Source organism: Heliconius melpomene, chromosome 1, assembly GCF_056956725.1.
Source record: "Heliconius melpomene rosina isolate 202511_hmr_F chromosome 1, ASM5695672v1, whole genome shotgun sequence".
In the NCBI taxonomy this organism is placed as follows: Eukaryota; Metazoa; Arthropoda; class Insecta; order Lepidoptera; family Nymphalidae; genus Heliconius; species Heliconius melpomene.
In genome coordinates, this window is record NC_140389.1 from 12,347,077 (window position 1) to 12,372,557 (window position 25,481).

A 25,481-nucleotide genomic window follows, 5' to 3' on the forward strand; every position below is an offset into this window, starting at 1 on the left:
GATCGTTTATAAATATATTAAACTAGCGACCCGCTCGCGGTTTTTCCCGCGTGAACTATGTTATTATTAATTTCTGTCTCCGTGACTATGTCCTAGTGACGTCTATGCAAAATTTGAGATTCCTAGCATTTGTAGTAACGAAGTTTCATATAAACTTTCGACCCCAAAAAACAAGTCTTAGCGAGCACCTACGTCCTATAAGTAACTCCTATGCAAAATTTGAGATTCCTAGCACATGTATTTTCTGAGATTTTGTGATGAGTGAGTGACCTTTCGATTTTATATATATAGATAAAACAGGACTTAAATGTGAACATTGGGGAACCCCAGATATATTATTACATTTTATAGATTTATATCCATTACCTACAACATAGAACTGCCTTTCTGTGAGACGATTTTAGCCAGCTTAGTACAGAATTCACGACTCCAATGTAGACAATTTATGAAGTAGTACGGGAGGAGGAGGTACTAAATCAAATGCTTTACTAAAGTCAGTATAAATGACATCTACTTACTCTATTTCTCATGTCGACCGCATCTATTAATATTTCACAAAAATATACTAAATTTGTACAGAGTAGTAGACTTACCATTGATAAAACCATACTGGTGGACATTGAAAAGAATTTTGCCAAACAAATATAGTATATTTTTCTAAGGGTAAAGCAAACAATTCAGCGCAATGTATCAAATAAGCTGGAGAAACATTGTCAGATCCAAAATCTTTGTTGTGATCTAGTTTTTTTATTGCACAAAAAAGTTTTTTTATTGCACAACTAGAAACCCATAGTGAAGGTTAGATGTACGCCAGATAAGCTACGACTGTCTAAATTCTGAATGCCTCGTATAGTGAATCGCAGTTCTGAGCATAGATGGATGAAAAGCACTCCTGATCCTGAGGAATGTAGAAAAAGACCAGTAGTTCCAGAGATCTTATCGCTTAAACAAACAAACCAACTCTTCCTCTTTGTTATATTAATATAAGTAAGTGTAGATATCACACCGTCATGGCGCAGGGGCACAAGCGTGCGACTGTAAATGCAACGGTTGTGTGTTCGAGAATTCGGGGGAAAGTGGCGAACGAGCGAAGTGTGTCTTATACGAGAGCAGACTGTTTTAACGCTATGTTACCTCTGCTTACTTACCTTGCTATTTGCGGGATACTGCATGAAGCTTAAAAAAAAAAATATTTAAGCACATGCCTACCAAGTACCAACTAATATTTACCTTTTACACATTAACAAAATAAACATTCTTAGAGGAAAATAAGAGGTTTTATTAATGACGCTTGTGATAATTGAACGTTCCTCATAATTGTCTCACTTGTTGTAGCCGTATAGTGTGGTCTGAGTGTGGACAATGATCTTTTGGGATTCTTGTTTTTAATCGAATATTTCCTACGCCCACACATAATTTAACTATAGTTAACATAATTATAATATAACATCAATTTATATTATTCTAGTTATATACTTGTTTACATATTCTGTAATATGTTTATTTGCTTGTTTATGTTTCAATTTCTCTATAATTAGAATATAAAGTAAACTAATACGTCAAGTGGTACGGTAGCTTGTTCATCCGTGAGTGTGTGTTTCGAATTCTCAATCAGAAGTCAGAATAAGTATAAACTATAAAGACATGCGAATGCGTGCGGCTGACCGGCCGTTCCTCAGATGTTTACATCATTTTATACGATGTTGGGGGAGGGGGGGTTGCGGCGAGCGCGGCGGTCGGCGGTCGGCGGCCCACCTTGAGTGGGCAGGTTCAGTGGCTGCCTGGCTGGTCCCGTCTCGGGCGCATTTGTGTGTTGTGGCTAGTGCCTGGCTCATTCGCCAGTTGAATAGCCGCTTTGAAGGTGGACACTCGGCACTACGATAGCAGTAACCATGGCTAGATGGAAAACGGTGTTGTGGTGTGCTTCTTTACTACTGTCTATCATCACAATAGACGCCGCTCTTTCTGGGCTTTATATAGATAATGGTATAGACCAGACTATAATACATCACTCCATGACGCGACACGAACGGCAAGTGGTAGAACATGAAATATTGGAGCTTCTGGGTTTAGGTGAAAGACCGAGACGTTCACAAGCTCCGCCGTTGGACCGTTCGGCGCCTAGTTTCTTGTTGGACGTCTACAAGCAGTTGGCGGAGGAACATGAGCAAGCTCGACCAACTCGTAGTTCCGAAATGGCCCTTAGCGGTGAAGAGCAGCACGCAATCGATGAGAGCGATTTAATAATGACATTCCAGAGTAAAAGTAAGTGTTTTATATAGTTTTCTAAAAGTTTTATTAGTAAAGGCGGGCTCTTTTTACTTTGTTTACATTATACTGGTACGTTAATATTCATTAACGCAGAATTTGCAAATATATGCGCATTGAGTATTTTCTCAGAATGTTATTTACGTAAAGTTTTATCAGTAGTTAGGTATCATAACAAGTTTTACTTTGTTTGTACAATAGTCCTTATTATTACAGTTATTATTTATTATTGCAAGATAATAAGTAGTTATTATTAATTTACTAATTCAATTCAATATATCTTTGCTATAAAGTAGAATATAAATAACTATATCTTTGTTGAAGTTGCATCTTGCATATTGAAAATATAAAAAAAATAGATTTTATTTGTTTATCTCGTATTGCACTACTCCGATGTATGGGTTTAGTAAGAGTAGCTTTTGTTCTACCTTCAATTTCTGCATTTTTAAGATATTGCCTTGCCTCGATACCTTAAAAGCCGGCAACGCACCTATAGCTCCTCTACTGTTGCATGGGATCGTGGGCGGTGATCACTTACCATCAGGTGACCCGTCAGTCACTACGTTTCATCACCATGTTTGTCTTGTCTTTTTGAATAAAAATTTAAGTACGTAAGTAGGTGTTTGTCTCGAGAATATATCTTTGTCGGACTTTCATTCCGTTCAGCAGTGTTTGCGTCAAAAGCCAACAACAAACACATAGATGAGATGATAGAGACAGACAAAAATGTAGAAAAGTAATATTTGATTAATTTTGTCTGTACAAAATAAAGTTTTATGTTACTTGGAGATTTCTGTTGAGAAATGTTTATGTATCTACACATATAATAAAATTGTAACTAATCGCTGTCTGTACGTAAAGGATATCTGAGAAAAATTGTTATCGGAGACATATGAATGTTATAGAACCCAAAACAATAATTAAATAACAATAATTAAAAAAAGTTTCTATAATAATATTTTTTGGGTAATTACATCGTATTCCCACAGATAATACTTTGTTAAAAGATAAACTTTTATATTTCTAATGAAGTTTTTTTCAATAAGGACGAGAGGGTGCAGGTAAAAATGACTCAGCCATAAGTAAATGACTCGCATACCTATGATCCATGGAACACTCAAATTAAAATGTATTGTCTCATCCACTCCCATTTGTTTATTAGGAAACTTCTCAGAAGATTTAATTTTTTAAGCTATTATCTTTTTGTATGACAAAGAGTAAAGGGATTATTTTTAGTGTATTTCAAAACTAAATGACTTTCAAGAATGCTTCAATTTACATTTGCATTATTCGATCAATGTCAAAAGAGCCTAGGTGATCTTAATTTAGGATGTCGAAAGACGTATTGTTTAGAAGTATTGTTTCTTATAAAATATTATTTTCATAGTTGGGTATTTATTAATTAATTAATATACAATTTATTTTATTTATTGGGTACTGTTATATCATTGACTTTGCAAGTATGCATATTATTTTTACGACATGAAAGAGATATAATTTCTAAACCGTTGCTTGCCTACATTTGTTTTATAGAATATTGACAAAATATAATTTAAAAAATATGCATACCTTTTGTTGTTTCATTAATTTTAGGCTCAAATTTCATTTGCTGTTTATACTCAATCTGTTCGGGCCTCATTTTAAATACATAATTCAAAATGTGAGATACCTCATCCTCATACCATACATATGTCTCATCTTGCACGTGCAATAGGATCAAGTTATATCGGGTTTGTCAAACGATACGGAGATACACCTGTTCCGATATATTCAAAAATTAGCATATTATTATTCTGATAGCTGAATAGATTAACATATAAATAGGTACCTATATTATGTTTAATCTTTGCTATTTACAATTAAGTATGTAATGATAATGTTTGGTACTATTAACATGTGTAATGTATACTTACACACATTTTAATAATTTCAATTTACAATACAGCTGTTTTTTGTTAACGCCTTGCCTATGTTATATTTGGTTGCTACACGAATACTAGGATCCACCACATGCTGTGCACGGCGGGTGAAGCTGAGGGAAGCTATTTTGTGCAAACTTTTGCGAGATTAAACATTATATTGAACGTCTTTACAGAACACCACTTGGGTGCATTACGACACGGACATGGCCGTCACGTCTGGTTTGACGTCGCTAGCGCCCCAGGGGACGCCTCCTCCCTTCTCACAGCAGAACTGCGTCTACATCAGGCGGCTTCTCACACGGTCGATCCGACAGCGTTATACACTGTCGTGGCACATCGAGTGATAAGCGTGGATAACTTGGGGTAAAAGAAAGTTTGCTAATTATTTTAAAGTTTTATACATACCTATATATGAAACTGGACAGATTTTGTTAATATGTAGATATTTTAAGGCTCTTTTGTTATATATTAATAGCTCGGTACCTACTACGGTACTATCAGGAACTTAATTCTGGGTTCATCGTGGAGTGCATGGCTACGAATATACTACGAGCCATTTGATTAGTATCAAACTTTTATTATGAAACTTATTGTGATTATTTATTTATTTTTCAGGGGAATTGAGATGGAACGTATTGCTGCAGTCAATACTAGCGCTGGAGCTGAAGGCTGGCTAGAACTGAATGTGACTGCAGCATTAGCGACATGGCTGAATGCTCCAGTCGATAACCGCGGCTTCTTCATTACTATGCATCCGCATACACAACCAGGTAGATATAAATATATATATATTATTTTATTGTCTGTGACCTCCGTATATCATCAATAATTTATTATTAAAATAAAAGACAAAAATGCTAAGATTTGATACAATTTATTTTTAACGGATTATACGAAAATTGACAAATATTTCATAACAATGATGAAGTGAGAAAAACAATGAAAATTGAAACTGTTATAGTAAAATATAGTTAGATATAATCTAAATGTAAAAATTGATTAATCTACTCGCACCTACTACGCTATTTTTAGAGAATACAAAATACACTAGCTAACAGTACAGTATAGATATAATACTTTCATAAGTACTAAACAAGCTAGAGCAAGCAAGAATCAATTGAAATCGGATCCGAATTAACCTTAAGCTTACCTTAACAACAAAGTCAAATATAATAATAGTTTTTTTTATTTATGCTTCAGAACGTCATGTAAAACCAGAGGAGATTGGACTGGACGAGACTCACGGTGGTAATTTGGACGGAAAACAACCTTTTATGGTAGCATTTTTCAAGAATGGCCCCAAGCTTGGTAGCACCGACGCAGGAGCGCGTAAAAAACGTGAAGCACGAAGGTGGCGGAACAACGGTTATTCAGAAAATTATTTAAGAAACCCTTTAACAGGCTAGTATATATTTTTTATTAATTTATAACATAGTAAGTACCTAAAAATTATTGCTTTATCAAAATATATTATTAAATCGAATGTAGAAAGTTTTGAATTTGGTAATTTCAGCTTTTTATAAATACGATATCGAGATTTCTTCTAATATAATTTAGTCAAGAAATCTTTGAAATTAAAAAATGATATCCTCGAAAATCAATGTGTACAGATAAAATCCAAAGTTATCTAATGTTGTAATAATTTAAATAGTATTTTTGTGTACTAATGTTGATATATTCAAAAACACTTAGGCACCTGTTAGCAATTATACGTAGGAAATTTTATTTCTAGCCTTTTTTATGTCATTATTTATTTTCAGAAATAAACCCAATAAGACGTTTATTGAAATTCCAGATACGACACACTGGACGACCAGAAGCTGCGAAATTCAAACACTTTACGTCAGCTTCAAGGATTTAGAATGGCAGGTGAGACCAATCATCATTCTCGTATTAAAGTATACTTACTTAATATTTAACATCACTCTTAAAGTAAAATATTTGCTGTTGTATATTTATATATTGAAAATTGTTTGGTAGTTGTAAAACTAAACGTTGTAAGTAAGGCCCGTATTTATAAACCGCTCTCAAGTCTGAGATCTATCTTAAAATGCTGTTTTCATTCATAAATTATATATCTGTGAATGAAAACGGCATCTCAAGACTGATCCTTGACTTGAGAGCAGTTTATAAATACGGGCCTAACTATTTTTTATTTGTAATTATCATCCCAATAACTTGAGGCAAAGCAGCCTCATGAAAGTAGTTTGTATATTTTATAGTCTGTATATTATAATACCCGTACAAAGTACTTTAATGTTTACAACAATAAAATAAGCACATTTAAAAAAAATAAAAATAAAGTGGTATGTACACTCAGTATTCCATACTTAGGAAAGGTATATTTAGGAGATGTTTATTACCTTGCAAAATTATCATTTACATAATGTATTGTAAAAAAATATGAAATAAATACTAGTTATGCTTAATAAAAATTAGACACGATTAAAGTACCTTTCGTTACAGGACTGGATCATCGCACCTGACGGATATGGCGCATTTTATTGTAGTGGTGAATGCAATTTTCCTCTAAACGCACACAAAAATGCAACAAATCACGCAATCGTGCAGACTTTGGTTCATCTTTTAAATCCCACACAGGTTTGGTTTCATAATTTTATTATACTTAAAATTATATTTTAATTTATATGATTGTAAACAAATCTTTTTTAACTTCTTGTCAATTGACACTAAAGTACTGAAAAACTTAAAGCACACCCTTTCAAATCTGAATAATATCAATAATATAAAAATAAAACAATTCACAATTGAACTATATACTTAATGCTAAATTATTCTTCATTATTAATTACGTAATAAGCTTACGCGGCAAATAGGGAACCGAAGTGTCTTAATGGGAACAGGTCTTAATACAAGGTTCCCTCTGTGCGGAATACATCATAAATATATCTTTTTATGTAACATACATTCGTAATGCATACTTATTATATTTCTTTTTTCAGGTACCGAAACCATCATGTGCTCCAATAAAACTTTCGCCAATTTCCGTCTTGTATTATACCGACGATTCCAACGTGATATTACGTAAATATAAAAATATGGTTGTCAAAAGTTGCGGATGTCACTAACTTGTATTTTTACTTAGTATTAATATCGGCAATCACACCTAGTCTTAACTAGAGATAAATGTTAGGTAGCTGAATTAGTCTATAAATGTACGATGCATTTTATTTATCAAATTATCTGGGGATATTATAGATTGTATTTTTGTCTCCATTAACCAGGAATCTTGAGGAAGTATCTAATAAGTATGTTTTCTAAAAAATACACAATGAATTTGGGCTTTCGATTATCTTGTATTAAAAAATATTTTTCTTATAAGTCTTTTTTAATTTACCGTTCTATTTATAGAACTTATTATTTATATTATAGTTTTAGATTGATGAGAGTAATACTCAACTAATGTCGTCGAAAGCCTTGAAATATGACAACCCAGTTTTGTATATTGGTTTAATGAAGTATTTTTTAATATAAAAATACTAATAGACCTTAGAGAATTACTGTAAGGTATATATATGTAAAATTATGTATGCGAATATTTTTATATATTTTTTAATTATTATTTATATATAAATTACATTTTTAAAGTAGATATATGTATATTATTTTAACATTTTTATAGCAATCTCTATGTAAGTTCATAAATAATATTAACATATTATTATTAAATAATTACTTTTAAAATTAGAGATAAGCGTAGGAAATAATAGTCATTTATACATTGTCAATTCAATACAATGAATCGTTTTTAAAGTTATTGAGACATTTTTTAAGTAATGCAAATAAGTGATATTTGCAAATTTTAGGCTATTTATTGTTTTGACATAAATTCAATTTTAAGAAAAAGCAAATGGATCAGGTACCTATTTTTAGTACAATAAATAGTTTTTTTGGTTCTGTACAGTTTCTGTTTAGATTTTTTTTGTTATAATAATGTTCCTATGTACCCTGAAATATCCTTTCTATATTTATAAGTAGGTTCTGTACAGATATTTTTTTCAGCTTCCCGCTGTATTCCGCATATAGTAAGGTACGCAGAGGGAGCATAGTGTTAAGACAGTCCGCTCTCCGTTTTCAATGAACAAAATTAATTTGAACGATATACAGTCAGTAATTTTTGAGATATACTTAGCTGAATTATTTTTAAAAAATGTCAACACTGCTGTGTACAGCTATACAGGGTGGAATTGTCAGCACCACTTTAAATGAAACCACAGTTTTAACTACTCTATAAAAGCCTAATATAATTCGGAAAAAAAATAATTCCCAAAAATGAAAAAGTTATTTTTTCAAACAAAATATGTAAATAATAAAATTATCGTTTTAAAATAAAACGCCATTTGTAAAGTATAACATAGGCACGCACACACTTACCTGTCAAATCGGAAACGTCGCATACGTATGTGTGCGTCATACGAAATACAGGTATGGATAAAAATCGTGAAATGAAAAAAAAATCCTACATCCAAACTGTTGAGGTACCTGGTTTAATTTTTTAGGTGTGGGTTTGAAATTTATCACCCTATATGCAGTTTCAATAAAAGAAGCGCTGCCTCTTCCATCCTGTATATGCACTGTGAAAAATTATAGCGGTATTTTTTATAGGCTTTCAATTTTGACTATGATGTAGAGTTTGTGAAGCGAAGGCTTGAACATAGAGTTAGGACGTGTAAAGTAAGAAACTTTACTCTACATGGACTTGGACTAAAAGAGTGATATACATAGGTATACTATGTATGTTTTATTGCAAATAACAAAACCGCTTAAATATTTAACTTTAATGGATAATTCAAACAAACTTCCACTGCGTAATTTGACGGACAGGGTAAGATTTCTTGAAAATAATGAATTATGCGTTTTTATTATTTTCAGATCTCTAATATCTAAATTTTAAATTTCAAAGTTTTATGATGAATGTTAATATTAACCATCATCCACGTGTATTACTTAACTCGTGTGCTGGGCTTACTTTACAATATCAAAATATTTGTTCTCTATAAATCTTTTTTGACTGTAATTGATTGTGGAAAAATGGAAACACTTTGGTAAATACCTAAAAAAATGGCCGTCCCAAAATATCCTGGTGTCGAGAGTAATATTTTTTACTGTTTTATGATTGAAGTACATTTTTTAACATATTGTCTTTCAGCTAGCCTTTTGAAACTTTTATGGATTATTCTACAAAAATAACAATAGTTTTTAAAATTACTTTTGGAAAAAATCACCAATATTTTTTTCGCTACAGCCCTTGAAAGTATTTGAAAACTTTTATAAAATATATTATTTATTTGATCATATTTCAGAGATTACGAAAGGCCTATAATTGAGGTATATTGAGGGTAAAAAAATCATGAGACCTTGCAGTTGGGCTGTATTTGCTAATTCTGTTCACGATTTTGCTACCAAAAAATCACAAGTAGAGAACTTGTGAGAAATAATTGCTGAACCACTGAACATCGGTAAATAGGGGTGAAATGGATAGATATTGACTGAGGTCCCCTATAGTAATATAATCATACAAAAATACTTTCTTGTAAATACTCCTCAACGTCCACAAATTAACCAGAGCAATATTGGATTTATATTAAAATGTATAAAAATATTATTATTCCCATCAACATTATTTATGAATAAATTTCTGAGAAACCAATCGTCAAAGTGAGTCGATTATCAGTAAATGATAAGAATTGAATCGTCATCTTTGTCGTATTATCTGTGATTACACATAAATTTACAAAACGAACTGTTTACTAGTAGCGGTATAAATCGCGTTTAATAAAGATACAGTAAATAATATAGGTGTTCAATTTAGTAATATATTCAAATTAAGGAAGTGCTTAGAATGTTATACAGTTTACATTGTTCACTAGTTTTAGTGTCGTGAATAGTGTTGGTCAAATTTGCAAATACGTTTTTAGAGGGGGAAAAGCGAAACACGTCACAAATTTCAAGGGCGCTGCAGCCTCCCGCTCGTAGTCTGGCGTTGATCATAGGAGTTGATAGGAGCTTTAGCCGGCTTCATTCACCCAAAGCCGTCGAACTATATCGCACGTTTCATATTTTCCAATAAATAAACAATGCATTCCGCGTCTATTGAGTTTTTCCACCTGTTGTAGTATTATTTATTTGTATAAGTCAATGATTTAAATCTTGTGTAAACAATGTTGTCGTTGTTTTTTCTCGCTACATATATATTCGCAACGGCGTGTTCTTCTACCGAAATTGAAGCTTATGATCAAAAAATAGTTTTTCGTAAGTGCTGTCCAAGACTTCAGGTTTTGATTAAAGTAAATGAAACCAACGAGACCACGAGTGAAGATTTTAAATGTGTGAGTAGTGATTATTTGAGAAAACAATATGAAATCTTAAGCGAGCCATTATATGTGAGTAGTAGTGTTACAGTAAAAAATGGTCTACCAAGTGAATGTGTTTTACAAATATTAAATACAAATATTACTGTATTTCAACTTAATGAGGAGGAATGTTTTGACAAATTCGTAGCTGAAGTTGTAAATGGCACTTTGAGGGAAAACATATCAAAAACTGTTATTTTAACTTGTAATCATACTAACGAGGAATTAGAGGATGATAAATTAGAAATTTATAAAATAAGTAAATGCTGCCCGAGCGGAGAAAGCTATGATCCAGCTTTTCATGAGTGTAGAACTGTCAATTCATCAAACGATACTGTTTGGTTGGAACAATTAAAAATAAGTTCTGGTGATATTTTTGAAATCGAAAACAATTTATTTTGTGACGCTGAAGAATACGCAGTTGAACTACAAGAGAGTAAATATCATTTATCTATCGAAGGGGATACATTATATGCCTTAAGCATAAAAGGTGAAAAATATGGAAGATCAAAGTCTGGCAAATGGTGTATAGATCGAGAATATGGTGGTACTGGATTAGTGGCCAAAGTTTGTACCCGAAATTGTCAAACTTTCAGTGCATATTGTGTTAGGAAATGTTGTCCACATGGACAACATTATAAGCCGCGTAACTGTTTAAGTTTTGCTAGTGATTGTGTACCTAACGAAGAGAGTGATAACGTTTGGTTCAATATTTCTACATATTTAAATCCAATAAAGGAACTTAACAATGATATATTGGGTAAGTTCTTTAACAAAGTTTAGCATATTTTCTGGGCAACAAAAAAAATATTTATAAAATATATGAGAGATTATTAGTAATTGCAAGACAATGGCAGACAAGGTGTGAAATGTAAAAAATACTTAGTAATCTTTCTAACTAATAAATTAACTAATAGTTCCCTGCATGGATTTCATAACTATTGTATTTGCTTTATTTTCCGCGTTTGAAAATAAATTAAGCATTGTTAGCGGTCTTTAGGTTGTTGCTAACCGCTATGCAAAAGGCAAGATGTGAAGGATGTGTAGTTGAGACCTTTAAGCATCATTCAGTTCAAATCTGTAAAATTTAACATGTATCTAAAATATGAGCTGACCCAGACGTCAAATAACCTCGAATACTTTTATTCGGACACAGCAAAAATGCTATCCTATTGCTTATAAATATTAGTAAACAATTATATTATTCTGACTGAAATTTTTAAAATTTTAAAAAATGAGACATATTTTGGAGTATGTCTGTAATTTCAAAATAACAGTTGTTTCTTTGCGTTGCTACACGCAATAGCGATATAGCTAAATATTTATATCACACTTATTTGTAGATGTAATGGGATTACGAATTGGATTGACTTGTCCTCACAAAAAATACGCCCTTGATCCATCCCTAGCACAGGATGAGCATAATTTAACTCGTGATGGGCACCTGCAGACTCTCGATATGCTTACAAACAATTATTGTGTGGAAGTCTTTGACCGGCAGGATTGCCCTGGAAATGACGTCATTGCTAATGGTGTTATGTGCTATTTACCACCACGACCCAAGAATTTTTTTATGTCTTTCGTGGTAATGTATAAACTTTGCTTACATAATTGTATTTGTTAGTGTTACCTTATTCATATTAGGGTATTCAATGAGCCATAATAAATAATTCTAAAAGAAATCCTTGAAGATGTTAAGATGGATGAGTACTTACTTAATAAAGTTAAGAGGTTTCGGACTTTAAGCATGACAAAGCATGCATATCACGATATTGAACAGAGAATTGAGCATAGAGAGATTTTTCAATAGGTTCTATCTGCATACTCATAAAAAAACTTGACATTGGATTATAAACTAGGACAGTAAATACAGACTTGAGAACGTATTTTTTATATTTAAGTGGCCATTTTAAATCAATAATTGATTGATTATCAATTACATTTCTGAAGAAATATTCTAGTGTCTATATAATCAATATGAATGATGAAAGATTTCACTACACTTGTTCATTATTTACTTTAAATCTTCAAGGGAAAATGATCAGTGGGCTGTAGATTAATAGCACTATTTACAATAATAACCATATGTTTATAAATGATTCATAATGTAGAAAAAAAGAGCTTCCCACATGCAGTAGAGTAGGCAGAGTTCTTAAGAGAGTGTTCTGAAGACACTGAATCGAGTTCAGTAACTCATTGCGGAACTCAACGCCGTGCTTTGCCGCAGATACCAGAGTAAAGGAATGAAATTTTAAATATTTCATTTCCTCGAGTGGGATTCGAAGCCACAACCTATTACAGTCACACATTTGCGCCCCTGCGCTACGATTAGCCTCAAATTAATATAATGTAATAAATGTAGTTTTAGTATATTTCAATTGCTTATATATTAATAAATATATATCTTGCGATTTTACTAATTATGGTTTAAATTTTAGGTGAACACCATTTCAAGCGTTTGCTTGGCATTAACGATATTTGTTTATTGTGTGTTACCGGAATTGAGGAATCTGCATGGGCGCAACCTAATATGTCACGTCAGTGTTATGTTCGTCGCTTACGTCTGCCTTGCAAGAGTACAGCACAGTAAAGTTGATGATGTTCGAGTATGCAAAGTACTAGGTGAGGATCTAACTGATTTAAATATATTTCTATAATTATGTTAAAGCTAAACGTATAATTTATATACATGTAACCTAAATATGAATTATTGAAGGGGCACAACTGACACCACGGCTGTGGGTTCAATCCCACTCGAGGGAATGAATTATTATATCTTAATATTTTCAATACTTTTCAAACGACGAGTTCTGGCACCAAGACATAAAAGCCCAGCGTTGAGTTTGCCCACTCAGCATACAATGTCTAGATAAATTCAGATCAGCGGAAAGTGAGGAATGGAGTGTCTAAACACTAGGTTCCCTCTGCTTACCCAGCTGTTTGCGGGAACAGCGTCAACCTGATTCGATTCTAAATATGAATAGATTAAGATGAGATGTTTGAGAACAAATGTACTCGTATGTTGTTTGCCCGCTTTTGGGTGATTTGATCATTGTTTGTACAGGGTACTGCATATACTTCGGCTTTGTGGCGGCATTTGTTTGGCTGAACGTCATGTGCTTCGACATCTGGTGGACATTTGGGTGAGGATGCTTATTATTTTTAAATTATAATGTAAATATGAATATGTGAATAATTAATTAATTATGGCATGTTATTTTTTTTGTTATAAATTTATTATTTCGTACAAATTATAAAATTGATATAGGAAGTATAAATTATTCCAAGCTGTGACGAATAATAAAGAATATCATCTTCATATGTGGCATGTGCGTTATATTTGGGAAATATATGGTTTGCTATTTAAAAAAGCAGCTCTACAAAGCCGAAAAATGCTTGCACGAAACATAATTAATAATTTTTCGAAATAAAATAAGTTAATTAAGTTTAATCACTTGCTTTATTACATTAAGTGGTAGAGTTCTATCATCTACTGTATTACCTAATATATTGAAAGACTGCCTTTCAATTAAATTATAACATATATTATTTGTAATCCATACTATAAATTGTTTGACGGCTAAATTAAAACACCTTGAACTGCATTAAAATGCGCGTTTTCTGTGAGATAGGTATGATTTATATGAGAAGTTCACTGGTAAGACCCAGTTATTTTCATAAGAAATATGCTCTAATTCTTGTTATCTAGCCTTCCTACCAGGAAAAGCAATGATGGATTATTGTATCATCATAATTTTTAAAATAGTTTGTAATCTTATTCAGCTCTATTTTAGTTTCACTATGCCATTTTAGCCGGTAAATGAAAAAAAGTGTTACATATATATATTACATATATAATCTACGTATGCATCTTGCTTTTTTAATTCGATGAAAAGATTAACATTTTGTTAAGTTGTTAACATTCTGTACAACAACAACAACTTAATAAAATGTATATAGGATACACGACTTTAAGCATAAAAAAAATAATACAAAACTTTTTACTACACACTGATTAACTAATATTTTTACAAAAATAATTTGTCTTTTAGTTCCTTCAGATCATGCCCTAAATTTAAATATTGCTGAAAGATGAATTTAAATTAAATTTAGTTTGATTTAATTAAGGTTCTGCTATAAACAGATAATACCTAGTTCGTGTAATTATGTTTAATCAGTAAAAATTACCTTCATTAATTGTAGGTGATAATGGGCAAGGGCGTGGGAGATTCAAGGTAACCTGTTTGCACACCCTTGTGCTATACGTACAAAGACAACGCCTTTTTGCCAATGTTTGAGCGTGTCGTCTAGTCATACACAATTCATTCTATTATTATATTGAAAACAAAAAAATCTTTCTAACATAGTTACCCATAAATATAAATCTCGTCCATTGTAATTATTACTACGAAAATGTTGTATATTTTGTATCTGTGAATCTTATTGTTTGATATTCTTATTAGTGAGTCTTGTCGGGTTTTTACGGTAAAACCCAATATGGCTGTTTAGCCTTGGAAAAGTATTACTCAATTGAATGTAAAACACCTTTTTAATTATCGGAGTACAATTTTTACATATTATTTATTCAGTAGATTTCTATAAATTAGAATTTGTAAAAATGTCATTGTAAAAATTTGATATTTGTAGATGGATAAAATGTAAAAACTTTATACCTATTTGTACATATTATTGCGTAAATGTCTAATCCAAATTACTATTAATAGTTATTTACCTTCGTTCATATAACAAATACTATATATTAAATTGTTGTCTCTGTAATACATGACATAGTTATTATTGACTTGGTTACACACATTATTATAAAAAGAATGAAGAAATATTTTATTAATTTTTCTGTACGTTGACGTCATTACAACTATGTACATGTCTAATAGTTTAATTAGATAAATTCTACTGTGTTACGTATAGGGCTTTTCAATTAAAGGTAAGAACTAAGTAAATATTTAATAAATTGACTAACGCAAACCGTCATTCACTTAACATATTAGCCATAAAGAAGGTGGGGCCTTAATTAACCAATATCACTGTCAGTGGGGAATTTGAAGCCAGAATAGGTATGTTAATTTGAATAGCTCGAAGTCGAACAAAACCAATGATCTAAAAATAAATCATGGATGACGTGTAAAGTACCTACGTATCATAAAATTATTAAAGATGAAAACATTTGGTGTATGTTAACATTTACGATCAATTGTTTATACTACCTTCGGTGAGAATATTCAGGTGAAGACGCTTGGAAATTGACGATGTTCTAACATCTATTAATATCCTATTATTAACAGCTATATGCTTATAATTGAATTTATTATTAACATGTTTTTCTTAATCATATAAAAAAAATGAGATCAGTCAATGGTGCAGGGGCAGAAGCGTGCGACTGTAAAGGCGACAGGTTGTGGGTTCGTTTCCTACTCGAAATATTTAATATTTTAATTTTCTTCGCTTTGGTAACGAGGCAACGCGCGACGTGACTTCAGAATCAATTGAAAGTGGGGTACGGAAGTGTCTTAATGAGAACGGAGTGTCTAAGCTAGGTACCCAGGTTCCCTCCGTCTACTATCATATCATATAAAAATCCATATTTAAATATTTGTGCGCAAGTAGCAATTTAAAGTTAATAGTTTCAATTAATGTCGCCCTTTTGTCCTTGTAATTGAACCTACACAAGTCTCACTAAGTGTCGGTTACTAATGTGGCATATCACATTAGTAACATTAGTACATATACTTACAGCAAAAAAATAAATAAAAAGAAAAATGAGCAATGTATAAAATTTATCAGACACTTATGTTAACTTGATTGCATTTTCCTTGTACTGATTTCTTTTTTTATCTCAGCTTCACGCTGTATCCCGTACACAGCAGGGTAAGCAGAGGGAATCTAGTGCTAAGACACTCCCGTTCCCCATTTTCCGCCGAATTCTGGAGGCTTGCGTGTTGAGTGGCAGAGAAAAATAAACAAAGTGCAAAATTCATCATGCACTCATTTTAACTCGATTACATTTTCCTTGTATTGATCGTTGATAATAATTAACCAATAACGGTGCTACTTTATCAACACTCTGTGCTATCGTTTATTTCCCCCACTATCAGATAATGAACGTGAAGCTTTTCCTATCGTTGGGTGCTTAATATCCGTGACCTATGGAGGAGGGAGGCAGCAATCTTACATTAATATTATACGCAATTTAGGCATTAGTGTCTAATATCATGCTTTATTTAATATATAAGTGTTTCATTTATTAGAAATATTTACTATATTTATATTATTTACATAATCAAATTAAGCCCTCCGTTTAGCATTGTCTCCTCAATTTTTGAGACTTTCTCAGACCAGAGGAGCTAGGAAAGCAAAAAAATATTCCCTCGTGTGGAAGTCGAATCCGCAGCAGTCACGTTTACAATCAGATGCTGTGCGTCGCTGCGCCATTACATTTCCGAGACATTTTTTTTTTCAAATTCTACGAAAGATAAAAATAGATGACTCTGATAATCAAAGTGGTATTTAAATCGTCACGAATCAAAGACTGAGGATCGAACTCATAATTAAATTGCGTAGGATTAGTTATTTCCTGTTGCTCCAATATTCCTTTTTAATTCAAATTTTATTTATTATTTTTTTAAATTTATTTTTCGGAAAAGGACATTTTATCCAAAGAAATATATTTTACTTTATATTTCTTTCTTAAGACCTTATATGAATCATACAAATACAAAACTTTTATTTTTTGCTTATCAATTATTCTTGTATATCTTAAATAATATATTGATATTCTTAATTTTATATTGATATTTACGTTTCTTTTATTTTTAGGAGTATTCGCACGGTAAAGACTCTTCGGAAAACCGGTTCAGAATGTCGGCGATTTATCTGGTATTCGTTGTACGCATGGAGCATAACAATAGTGTTCACGCTGACCATGTTCCTTTTAGATAACTATCCCGTTACTTCTATATTAGATGCTAATATGGGAATTGGGATGTGCTGGTTTGGGACTGGTAAGCTACTAGAATAACTAACTATGGTGCGCGGCACCGTAGATATAAAATATCAATTATAATCTATTTTTAAATTAGCTACTTATTTAGAAAACGTATAAAAATTTGAACCTAGCGGGAGCTTATATAATAATTAATCAGTTGGTCCGCTATAGCTAAGCTATGCTATGCGCTATGCTATCACTTGGTCCATAACATATTATACATACCTACTTGTATATATTTTAAATAAAAGTTATAGTGCAAATATATTAATTTGAGCTTATAAGTTACAAGTTGAACTTACATCTTTAAATATAATTATATTTATACTTCATATCTACTGACTCCGCTTTAAGGAAAATAGGCTTACACTAATATTGTTACATGATACCTGTTTTATGTTCGTAGAAAAGATTATCTATGAATATTATTCTCTTACAGTCAATTTATAGGAAAAAATCGAGTTATGTTTAAAAATATAGAAGAGTATAATACATTGTCGTGTCGTTGTTCTATCTACACAAAACATGCTATAGTAAAAAGTACCTTTTTTCTTGTCTGTTGAAGGATTCTTTAGACAAGTTTTTAAAAAGATTAAAGTTTGAATATCTTGGCGGAAGGGTATTTCTATTTTTAATAAACCACGTATTATTGGAATAAGTGCGTGATTTTAAAGATATAAACTGATTATTTATTCGGTTTAATAACATGTAATAGAAATACAAAAATTAAAGGAGAACATACTTTAAAAAAATAAGTTATTTAAGTTATTATAATTTTAAAAATTACTTTCAGCTCAAAATTCGCCATCTGATTGGCCGCATTATATATTCTTCGTGATTCCAATGGGTATAGTCACAGGCATTAACTTTATCTTGTGGTTGCTGACGGCGCGTCATTGCGCCCAGGTGAAATCGGAGGTCCATCGCCTGCAAGCTGGTTCTGTTGGAGACAGAGCTAAGCGAAGATTTCGTATAGATAGAGCCAAGTAAGGAAATTTTAATATGATATACATTACGCATAAATAAAAAGTAATATTTAGAGGCGACACTAGGAGCACACGGTAAAGTTTTCGGTACGGTTTTCCTTTATATTTTTTACACAAGATTATGCTAAGTTGATTTTGATAAATTAAAAATTTTATTATTTAAATGTATTGAGCAGGATAGTTAAATATGTTTTTTAACTGTATATACATGGGGGAAGAGGCAGCGCTTCTTTTATTGAAACTGCATATAGGGTAATAAATTTCAAACCCAAACCTAAGAAATTAATCAAGGTACCTCAACAGTTTGGGCGTAGGATTTTTTTTTCATTTCACGATTTTTATCCATACCTGTATTTCGTGTGACGCACACATACGTGTGCGACGTTTCCGATTTGACAGGTTAGTGTGTGCGTGCCTATGCTATACTTTACAAATGGAGTTTTATTTTAAAACGATAATTTAATTATTTATTTTGTTTGAAAAAATAACTTTTTATTTTTGGGAATTTTTTTTTTCCAAATTATATAAGGCTTTTATAGAGTAGTTAAAACTGTGGTTTCATTTAAAGTGGTGCTGACAATTCCACCTGTATAGTTACAAGTTAGTTACTGTACTGTATACAGTATATCCCAAATTGATTAAATAAATTATATTAGCCGTAATAATAGTGTATGTAAAAATTATACATGACGTAATTTTTTTAACGATAATAACCATGTAGATCACATTTCATTATTTCATCGTTCCAAGTACTTTTGAACAGTGATTTCTAGTGAAATTAATACACTCTTCGTATATTTATCGAAAAAAATAAATAAATACAACTTAATATCCTATATCTTATAAAACAAAGTCGCTTTTCGTGTCTGTCTGTTGTTTCTAACTCTTCTTCTTCTAAACCACCCAACAGATTTTGTTGCGGTTTTCACCATTAGGTCGAGTATTTTTCGTAGAAGGTTTATATATAGTTTATTATTTGTACATTTTTATGTAAATTAACATAAATACGATAAATATGAATAAAGTCCTACCCGTTTAGACACTTTCGCGCATGCGCTGCTTTAATGGTAAGTACTACATGAAAAAAATGTACTGGAGTATTGTTCCTCTTAATAAGATCTACAAAAAAGTCCGCGAGAGCATATTTTTATCTTTTAAGGATAACGTGTAGTGATCATTTTTCTGTCTAAAAATAATAATTTCAATATATTTTTTATTGTGAGGGATATTTTTCCATAATGGTATTAATCCTTATCCTTTAAAATACTTTATTAATTTTCTACGTTAAACGAAGATAAAATTTGCTTTTTACACAATTTCAAAATTGCGAATAGTTTTAGAGAAAAACGCATTTAATTGTTGACACCTCCCGGCGTTGACACATCAGCTGTATGTTACTCAAGTTTCACTTATTCCTTACTCTCAGCATATAAATAAGTATATTAGTTACGTTGGCCATTTAATGTAGATCAAAACTGTCTTTTACTGTTTTTCATTTTAATAAGTACTTTAGAAGTTGTTACAATATCAAAAAATCCTTGCTGCGAAACGGCTCGCCACTCGCCATGCGTCCGCCGCGCCCGCCTGCCTTACATGCATCGGTGGTTCAGTGGTAGAATGCTCGCCTGCCACGCGGGCGGCCCGGGTTCGATTCCCGGCCGATGCATTCTATTTAATTTTCCACCAATTTTCCAATAAGCCACGTAGTGCTTGCTTTTCATCAGGGACAAGCAAAAAAAAACCCGCCTGCCTTTATAGCAACGAAGATTTAGATGCGTTTGCACGTATTGGATAATTCGAGTTGAATGTATTATTTCAGCGCGATATATTTTTTGTAGTAGTTATTAGTAGGTAGGCATTTGTTTATAATTTCTTCCGTTTAAAAATAGTCATTTAAATATCTAAAAATAGTCATTTAAATATATTTTAATAAGTACTTGAAAAGATTAGTAGCACAGATTTAAAATTACGGTACCTACTAAAAAAACCTTGCAGTGTAAAACAATTGGAAAATCCTTATTGAAACTACGAAAATGCGGGTTGCATTAGGGTTTAATTAATTTTCACATTATCTTAAGTGCTTTGCAAACATACATTATATGAATAATCCAGTAGAAAAAGCGGGCGAAGCCGCAAGGGGGTCGCTAGTTTATATATAAACCAAACACCAATTAGTTATAGTTTGTTTATATAATTAAAATAATACAGTTAATATTTTATATATTAAAATATGTAAATATTGATGTTCTTGCGTTAACTAGTTATATTTGCTCTCCTAATAGGGAACTAAAACTATTTAGATGGTGTGAAGGCTTAAAATGTATTTGAATAAGCTCTGTTAACGGTGTTGACAGATTCACAGACAGAGTTGATTCTTAACAAATATCTTGCATGTGCAATTTTACTTTACTTTAAGTACTTACGCCAGGGGAGCCAGTGGGAACAATTCCCACTTGGAAGAATGTGTTCGTAGTCGTGTTCTATTTCTATTTATTTAAAATATTTTATTTTAATAGACAGATTCAATTTTTTTATTTTATTAGTATGTAGAAAATTTATTAGATTTGCGGAAAATGTATGAAGATTTCATTAGGTAGGTACTCGTCACTTAAGCCACATTTATAGTTTTATTGGTAGTAAAGCTAATGTCTTGGGCTTTATTGGCGCTATATATTTCAATTGATTTAATGATCGTATACCCTTTTTCTTATAAATAGATTAAGGTAGCTTTTGTAACAGTAAAAAATATTTGCGAAAAAACAATGTAAGAAAATTTAAAAAACTTGACATTGTGCGTTGAATGATGGAACTCAACGCCGCACTATGTTGTGTCACCAGAGCGAGGAAATGAAAGTAATTCATTCCCCGAATTTGAATCGAACTCACAACCGTCGCGATTACTACAATGGCCACTAATTGTTTGATAGGTGTTTAATAGTGCCATTTATATTTTTTACTACATTTCAAAAGAGGAGTTGTCATACCTTGAACACGGAATTTCTTGTCATATTTAAAAAAAAATATGTTTATGCATAGAAAGCTTTTCTTATAATTTATGTTTGTTTTTTATTAATTTAATGTAATATCGTGACTTGGGCGGTGGGGCACCTTTATTAGGAAGTGTTCTGTGTAGTTAGGCAGTGTCTCGCTATATACAGAGTCGTAATAGAATCGATCCTCATTAGGGGGAATGCATGGCGTCGGGTTTTGCCATTTAATAAGTGTAAAGTAAAGAACAGAGTGTCTTAATACTTTTCTCTGCTTAATTTAAAGGTGAAAAGAAATATAAAAAATGGACGCCATGCAGAAAAAATAATTTATAACAAAACACATTAAATACTTATTCTATCAACTAAAAAATATTACTTCGGTAACATTAAAATACTTCTAACAACATTTAAAATCGAATTCAATTTATTTCGATATAGATGTGTAAAGATAAACACACGTATTTCTGTCACTATAAATTACCTAACTACTTCACTTTTAATAAAAAAATGATGCATATTCATAGTATTGGAAATATTTGTTTTATATGAAGTGTTAGAAAATCTTGTTTTTGTATTACCTACTATATATGTAAGTATATATAATTATATATTTTTTTTTATTTCAGTTTTATACTAACGGGCAAGCTGTGGGTGGTGATGGGCGCAGGATGGATATGTGAACTGTTTTCCACTGTAGTGTCCGAACCACTGTGGCTATGGAATATTGTGGATCTCTGCAATGAGATGCAAGGAATTTTCATATTTTTGATACTAGTTGTCAAGCCGAAAGTTTACTATCTTATCAGAAAACGACTTGGTAAGTTATTTACGGAAAGTATTACGCGTTTCAAATATATTCGTTTTTGTTTTTAAATTTGTGTTATGAATTTCATCGACTGGGCCTTGCAAAACGTAATTGTCTTTTTTAATTTCATTCAGAGATACACTGTACTATACGACTTTTAGATATATATAAGTACAATATAACAATTATTTAGTGTCTTTCCATCTATCTCGCACCCTATTCTTTATAAAAATAATAAAATTCTTAGTGCATTTCAACGGTTGATAAGCTACGTGGCAATATTATTAATTATTTGCCGCTTCCTTGTTTAGTAAGGAATCTTCGACATAGTGGTCAATTAAATATTCAGATATAATCCACGTAGATCTAGTACACCTCAAAGTAAAAAAACAAATGTTATAATAACAAAATTAGTGTTAATTAATAATTAAAGACAGTATGTTAATAGCCATACCGGTATGGTAATAACCATAGGTATGAATGTAAATTTTATAGGAGTTATGTGTAAAATTTAACTGAATGTTATAGTTTGTGATTTATTGTACTTGAAATGCTTTGAAACAGTTATCATATAAGACGACAAGAATCTTGAATAAATCTTTTCTATATTTTTAATAGGTAGGAAAATGTTATTTACAAGGATAAATGCTTCATTATTGTGCACAGTGCGTTCTATTACACTTAGTTACAAGAGCAGACAAGAAGTACCAAATAAAATTAATATCCAATGGTAAATTATCAGTAATGTGAAGGGGGAAGAAATATATTTTTTTTCTTTCTATAATTTCACTCATTTGAGTAGTATTAAGTCTTTTAATGACATTAAAAGTAACAAAAACCCTCTTTCCCTATTTTTAGCTCATTTTAAATTAAAAGTAATGCACCCTTAAGCACGTATCTACTCGTAAACAATATAATTCCATATGAAATGTATAAAATAGCTACTTGCTTAGCGCGTCATCTTGTTTTTTATGTCAATGGTGTAAAAAAAGTTATTTGACTTTAAAAGCTTAAAGATAAAAAATATTTAAAACACATTTTTTCCAGGTTTATCTCGCACATCGAAAGAGACAAGTACATATTAGAATTAATTACTGTTGTATCTAACATCTGTATTAAACATCATCTAATATTTTAATTAACATTAAGTAATCGTCAATAATACTGGCGGCGTTGATGTTTGTAAAAAGCGTATGTTGGTAGTACTGATACAAGTTGTACACGATTCCACTTGATATGTGATATGTTTAGTGTTGTGATTACATTAAAATTGTATATATCTAACTGTGTATAATACGTTTACATGACATTGTCTATATGTTTAACACGATAAGGATGTGCCGCATAAGTCCCATTAGGGGAAATGTTATGCTTATCTATAACCTTCCCAGCATACATCACATTAAAGTAGAGTACTTGAAAAACGGTGATTGTGTTAGCAATATTAGCTTTGTCCTAACATATACTTCATAAACCACCCTACAACATAGTTAAATGTATGCATGTTACTTCATTTCATTTTGCTGTGGAAATTAATTATGCTTTACTAATTCGCACAGGACTCCAGAAACCAGATGTGCAGAACAACGCTACCTCCTCTTCAAGTAGAACTTCATCCACATTTTTGTCCAGAACAATTAGTTCAGATGAACGCACTAATTTACGGGTATCTTTATCAAATACTAAGCAGAGTTAGTTCGTAATTAACAAGCGATTTATGTTTGTCATTGACCAATTTAAAATTATATAAGGTATAATTGTATTTTAATTTTTAACGTATATAATGTGTTTGCATTCGTTGGCTTATAGTATTAATTCAGGCCTCTCTATGTTATTAGCGTTATATTATTTTGTAAGAATAGTATACTCCATAATTGACACTAACAATTCATACACTGATAATATTTAAATTAAGATTAAATTGCCACCTTGATGCAATTGACATAAAATATGTTTATATAAATATGTATCATTGGCCATCAATTTTTGATCTTGCATAATTTAAAAGGAAATTAAGAAAGTTGATTAAAAAAAAAGTTGATTAAATTGTTAATTTTTAATGGTAAGTTGGATGTAGAAATTACTGTAGGCAGGTAATACAAAATTACCATTGAGGCCGTCGTGGCGTAGGGCACAAGCGCACGACTGTAAACGCGACAGGCTATGTGTTTAATTCCCACTAGAGGAAATTGAATATTTAATATTTTCAATTATTCGGGACACAGCGTAAACCTTCAAAAAAATCTGTAAAACTCACACATAGAAAAAAAGTTGGATCAGTTTAATGTTTAGTCACATTCCATTCTTCTGTTTGTTTTATAATATCAAAAGATTTATTCTATAAAATCAAATAATTCATTGTTTTTTTATTGAGTTATACTTTAATTCTTTCAATATTAAACACTATTATATTATTTATAAATATTTTGACTTTCTTTAAATAACAATATATTAGGATAACCAAGCGTTTAATCCCACCTATTTGTCTGACAATTTAGTTATTTTAGATGACAATTAATAATTTAAATAAAATTAGAAAACTGTGTCTTGAGAATAAATGTATCTACATGTGTTTAATTTTGACGTGTATATTAAACGTAAATGTATGTATTAAACGTAAAATGTATTTAATCTAGTCATACAATAAGGTATATTGATTATTGGAAAAGCAGCAGTAAAAAAATAATCTTTTAAAAAATAAATATTTCAGTCAGCCATCTTGTTTTTATTTCATAGTCCTTTCCAGAGGTGTTCTAGCAGAGATTTCATAATAATATGTATAAGTTATACATAAGTACAAATTGTTTATCTTCATTGAGGCCAGTCGTGGCGCAGGAGCACAAAGTGTGACTGCAAATGCGACTGGTTGTGGGTTTTCGATCCCCACTGGAGGAAATTAAATATATATATATATTTTATTTCTTCCCCATGATAAATGCGGTAGAGAACGCACAGCGAGGAGACGTCTCTACGCAAAGCCAATAAAAAGATTCAGTTCACCTTTTCCAGAGATTCCGCTTAAACAGAAAGACAGAAACAAATATTAAAATTGTTTGTTTCTATTTTAGTATCATGCTACTAACTATATGCACTTGAAGTCACAGACAGACATATTTTATAATAGTAAAGGTAT

General features: G+C 31.4%; 2 protein-coding genes across 4 annotated transcripts; both read left to right on the top strand.

Annotated features, from left to right (window-relative positions):
- The first annotated feature begins 1,706 nt into the window (after window positions 1-1,706).
- On the top strand, window positions 1,707-8,112 carry gbb (TGF-beta family member glass bottom boat). 2 transcript variants are annotated; one of them, XR_014878072.1, is made up of 7 exons: window positions 1,707-2,265; window positions 4,364-4,553; window positions 4,806-4,960; window positions 5,391-5,591; window positions 5,951-6,059; window positions 6,657-6,791; window positions 7,154-8,112. XR_014878072.1 is itself a non-coding variant. In XM_085187011.1 (7 exons), exons 1-7 carry the CDS (start codon window positions 1,893-1,895, stop codon window positions 7,277-7,279), a joined length of 1,254 nt encoding a protein of 417 aa, XP_085043137.1. In that variant the 5' UTR covers window positions 1,717-1,892; the 3' UTR covers window positions 7,280-8,112. The 2 variants fall into 2 exon arrangements, 1 of the variants encoding a protein (XP_085043137.1); XM_085187011.1 differs by having other exon boundaries at window positions 1,717-2,265; window positions 5,986-6,059.
- Window positions 8,113-10,189: 2,077 nt separating this feature from the next.
- LOC146541507 (G-protein coupled receptor Mth2-like) lies at window positions 10,190-25,063 on the top strand. 2 transcript variants are annotated; one of them, XM_085188378.1, is made up of 9 exons: window positions 10,217-11,324; window positions 11,908-12,149; window positions 13,003-13,186; window positions 13,629-13,707; window positions 17,399-17,583; window positions 18,361-18,553; window positions 22,170-22,360; window positions 23,396-23,422; window positions 23,908-25,063. In XM_085188378.1, the coding sequence occupies exons 1-9, from the start codon at window positions 10,373-10,375 to the stop codon at window positions 24,042-24,044; spliced, it is 2,190 nt and encodes a 729-aa protein (XP_085044504.1). In that variant the 5' UTR covers window positions 10,217-10,372; the 3' UTR covers window positions 24,045-25,063. The 2 variants fall into 2 exon arrangements, with proteins under 2 accessions (XP_085044511.1, XP_085044504.1); XM_085188385.1 differs by lacking the exon at window positions 23,396-23,422 and having other exon boundaries at window positions 10,190-11,324.
- The last annotated feature ends 418 nt before the right edge of the window (window positions 25,064-25,481 follow it).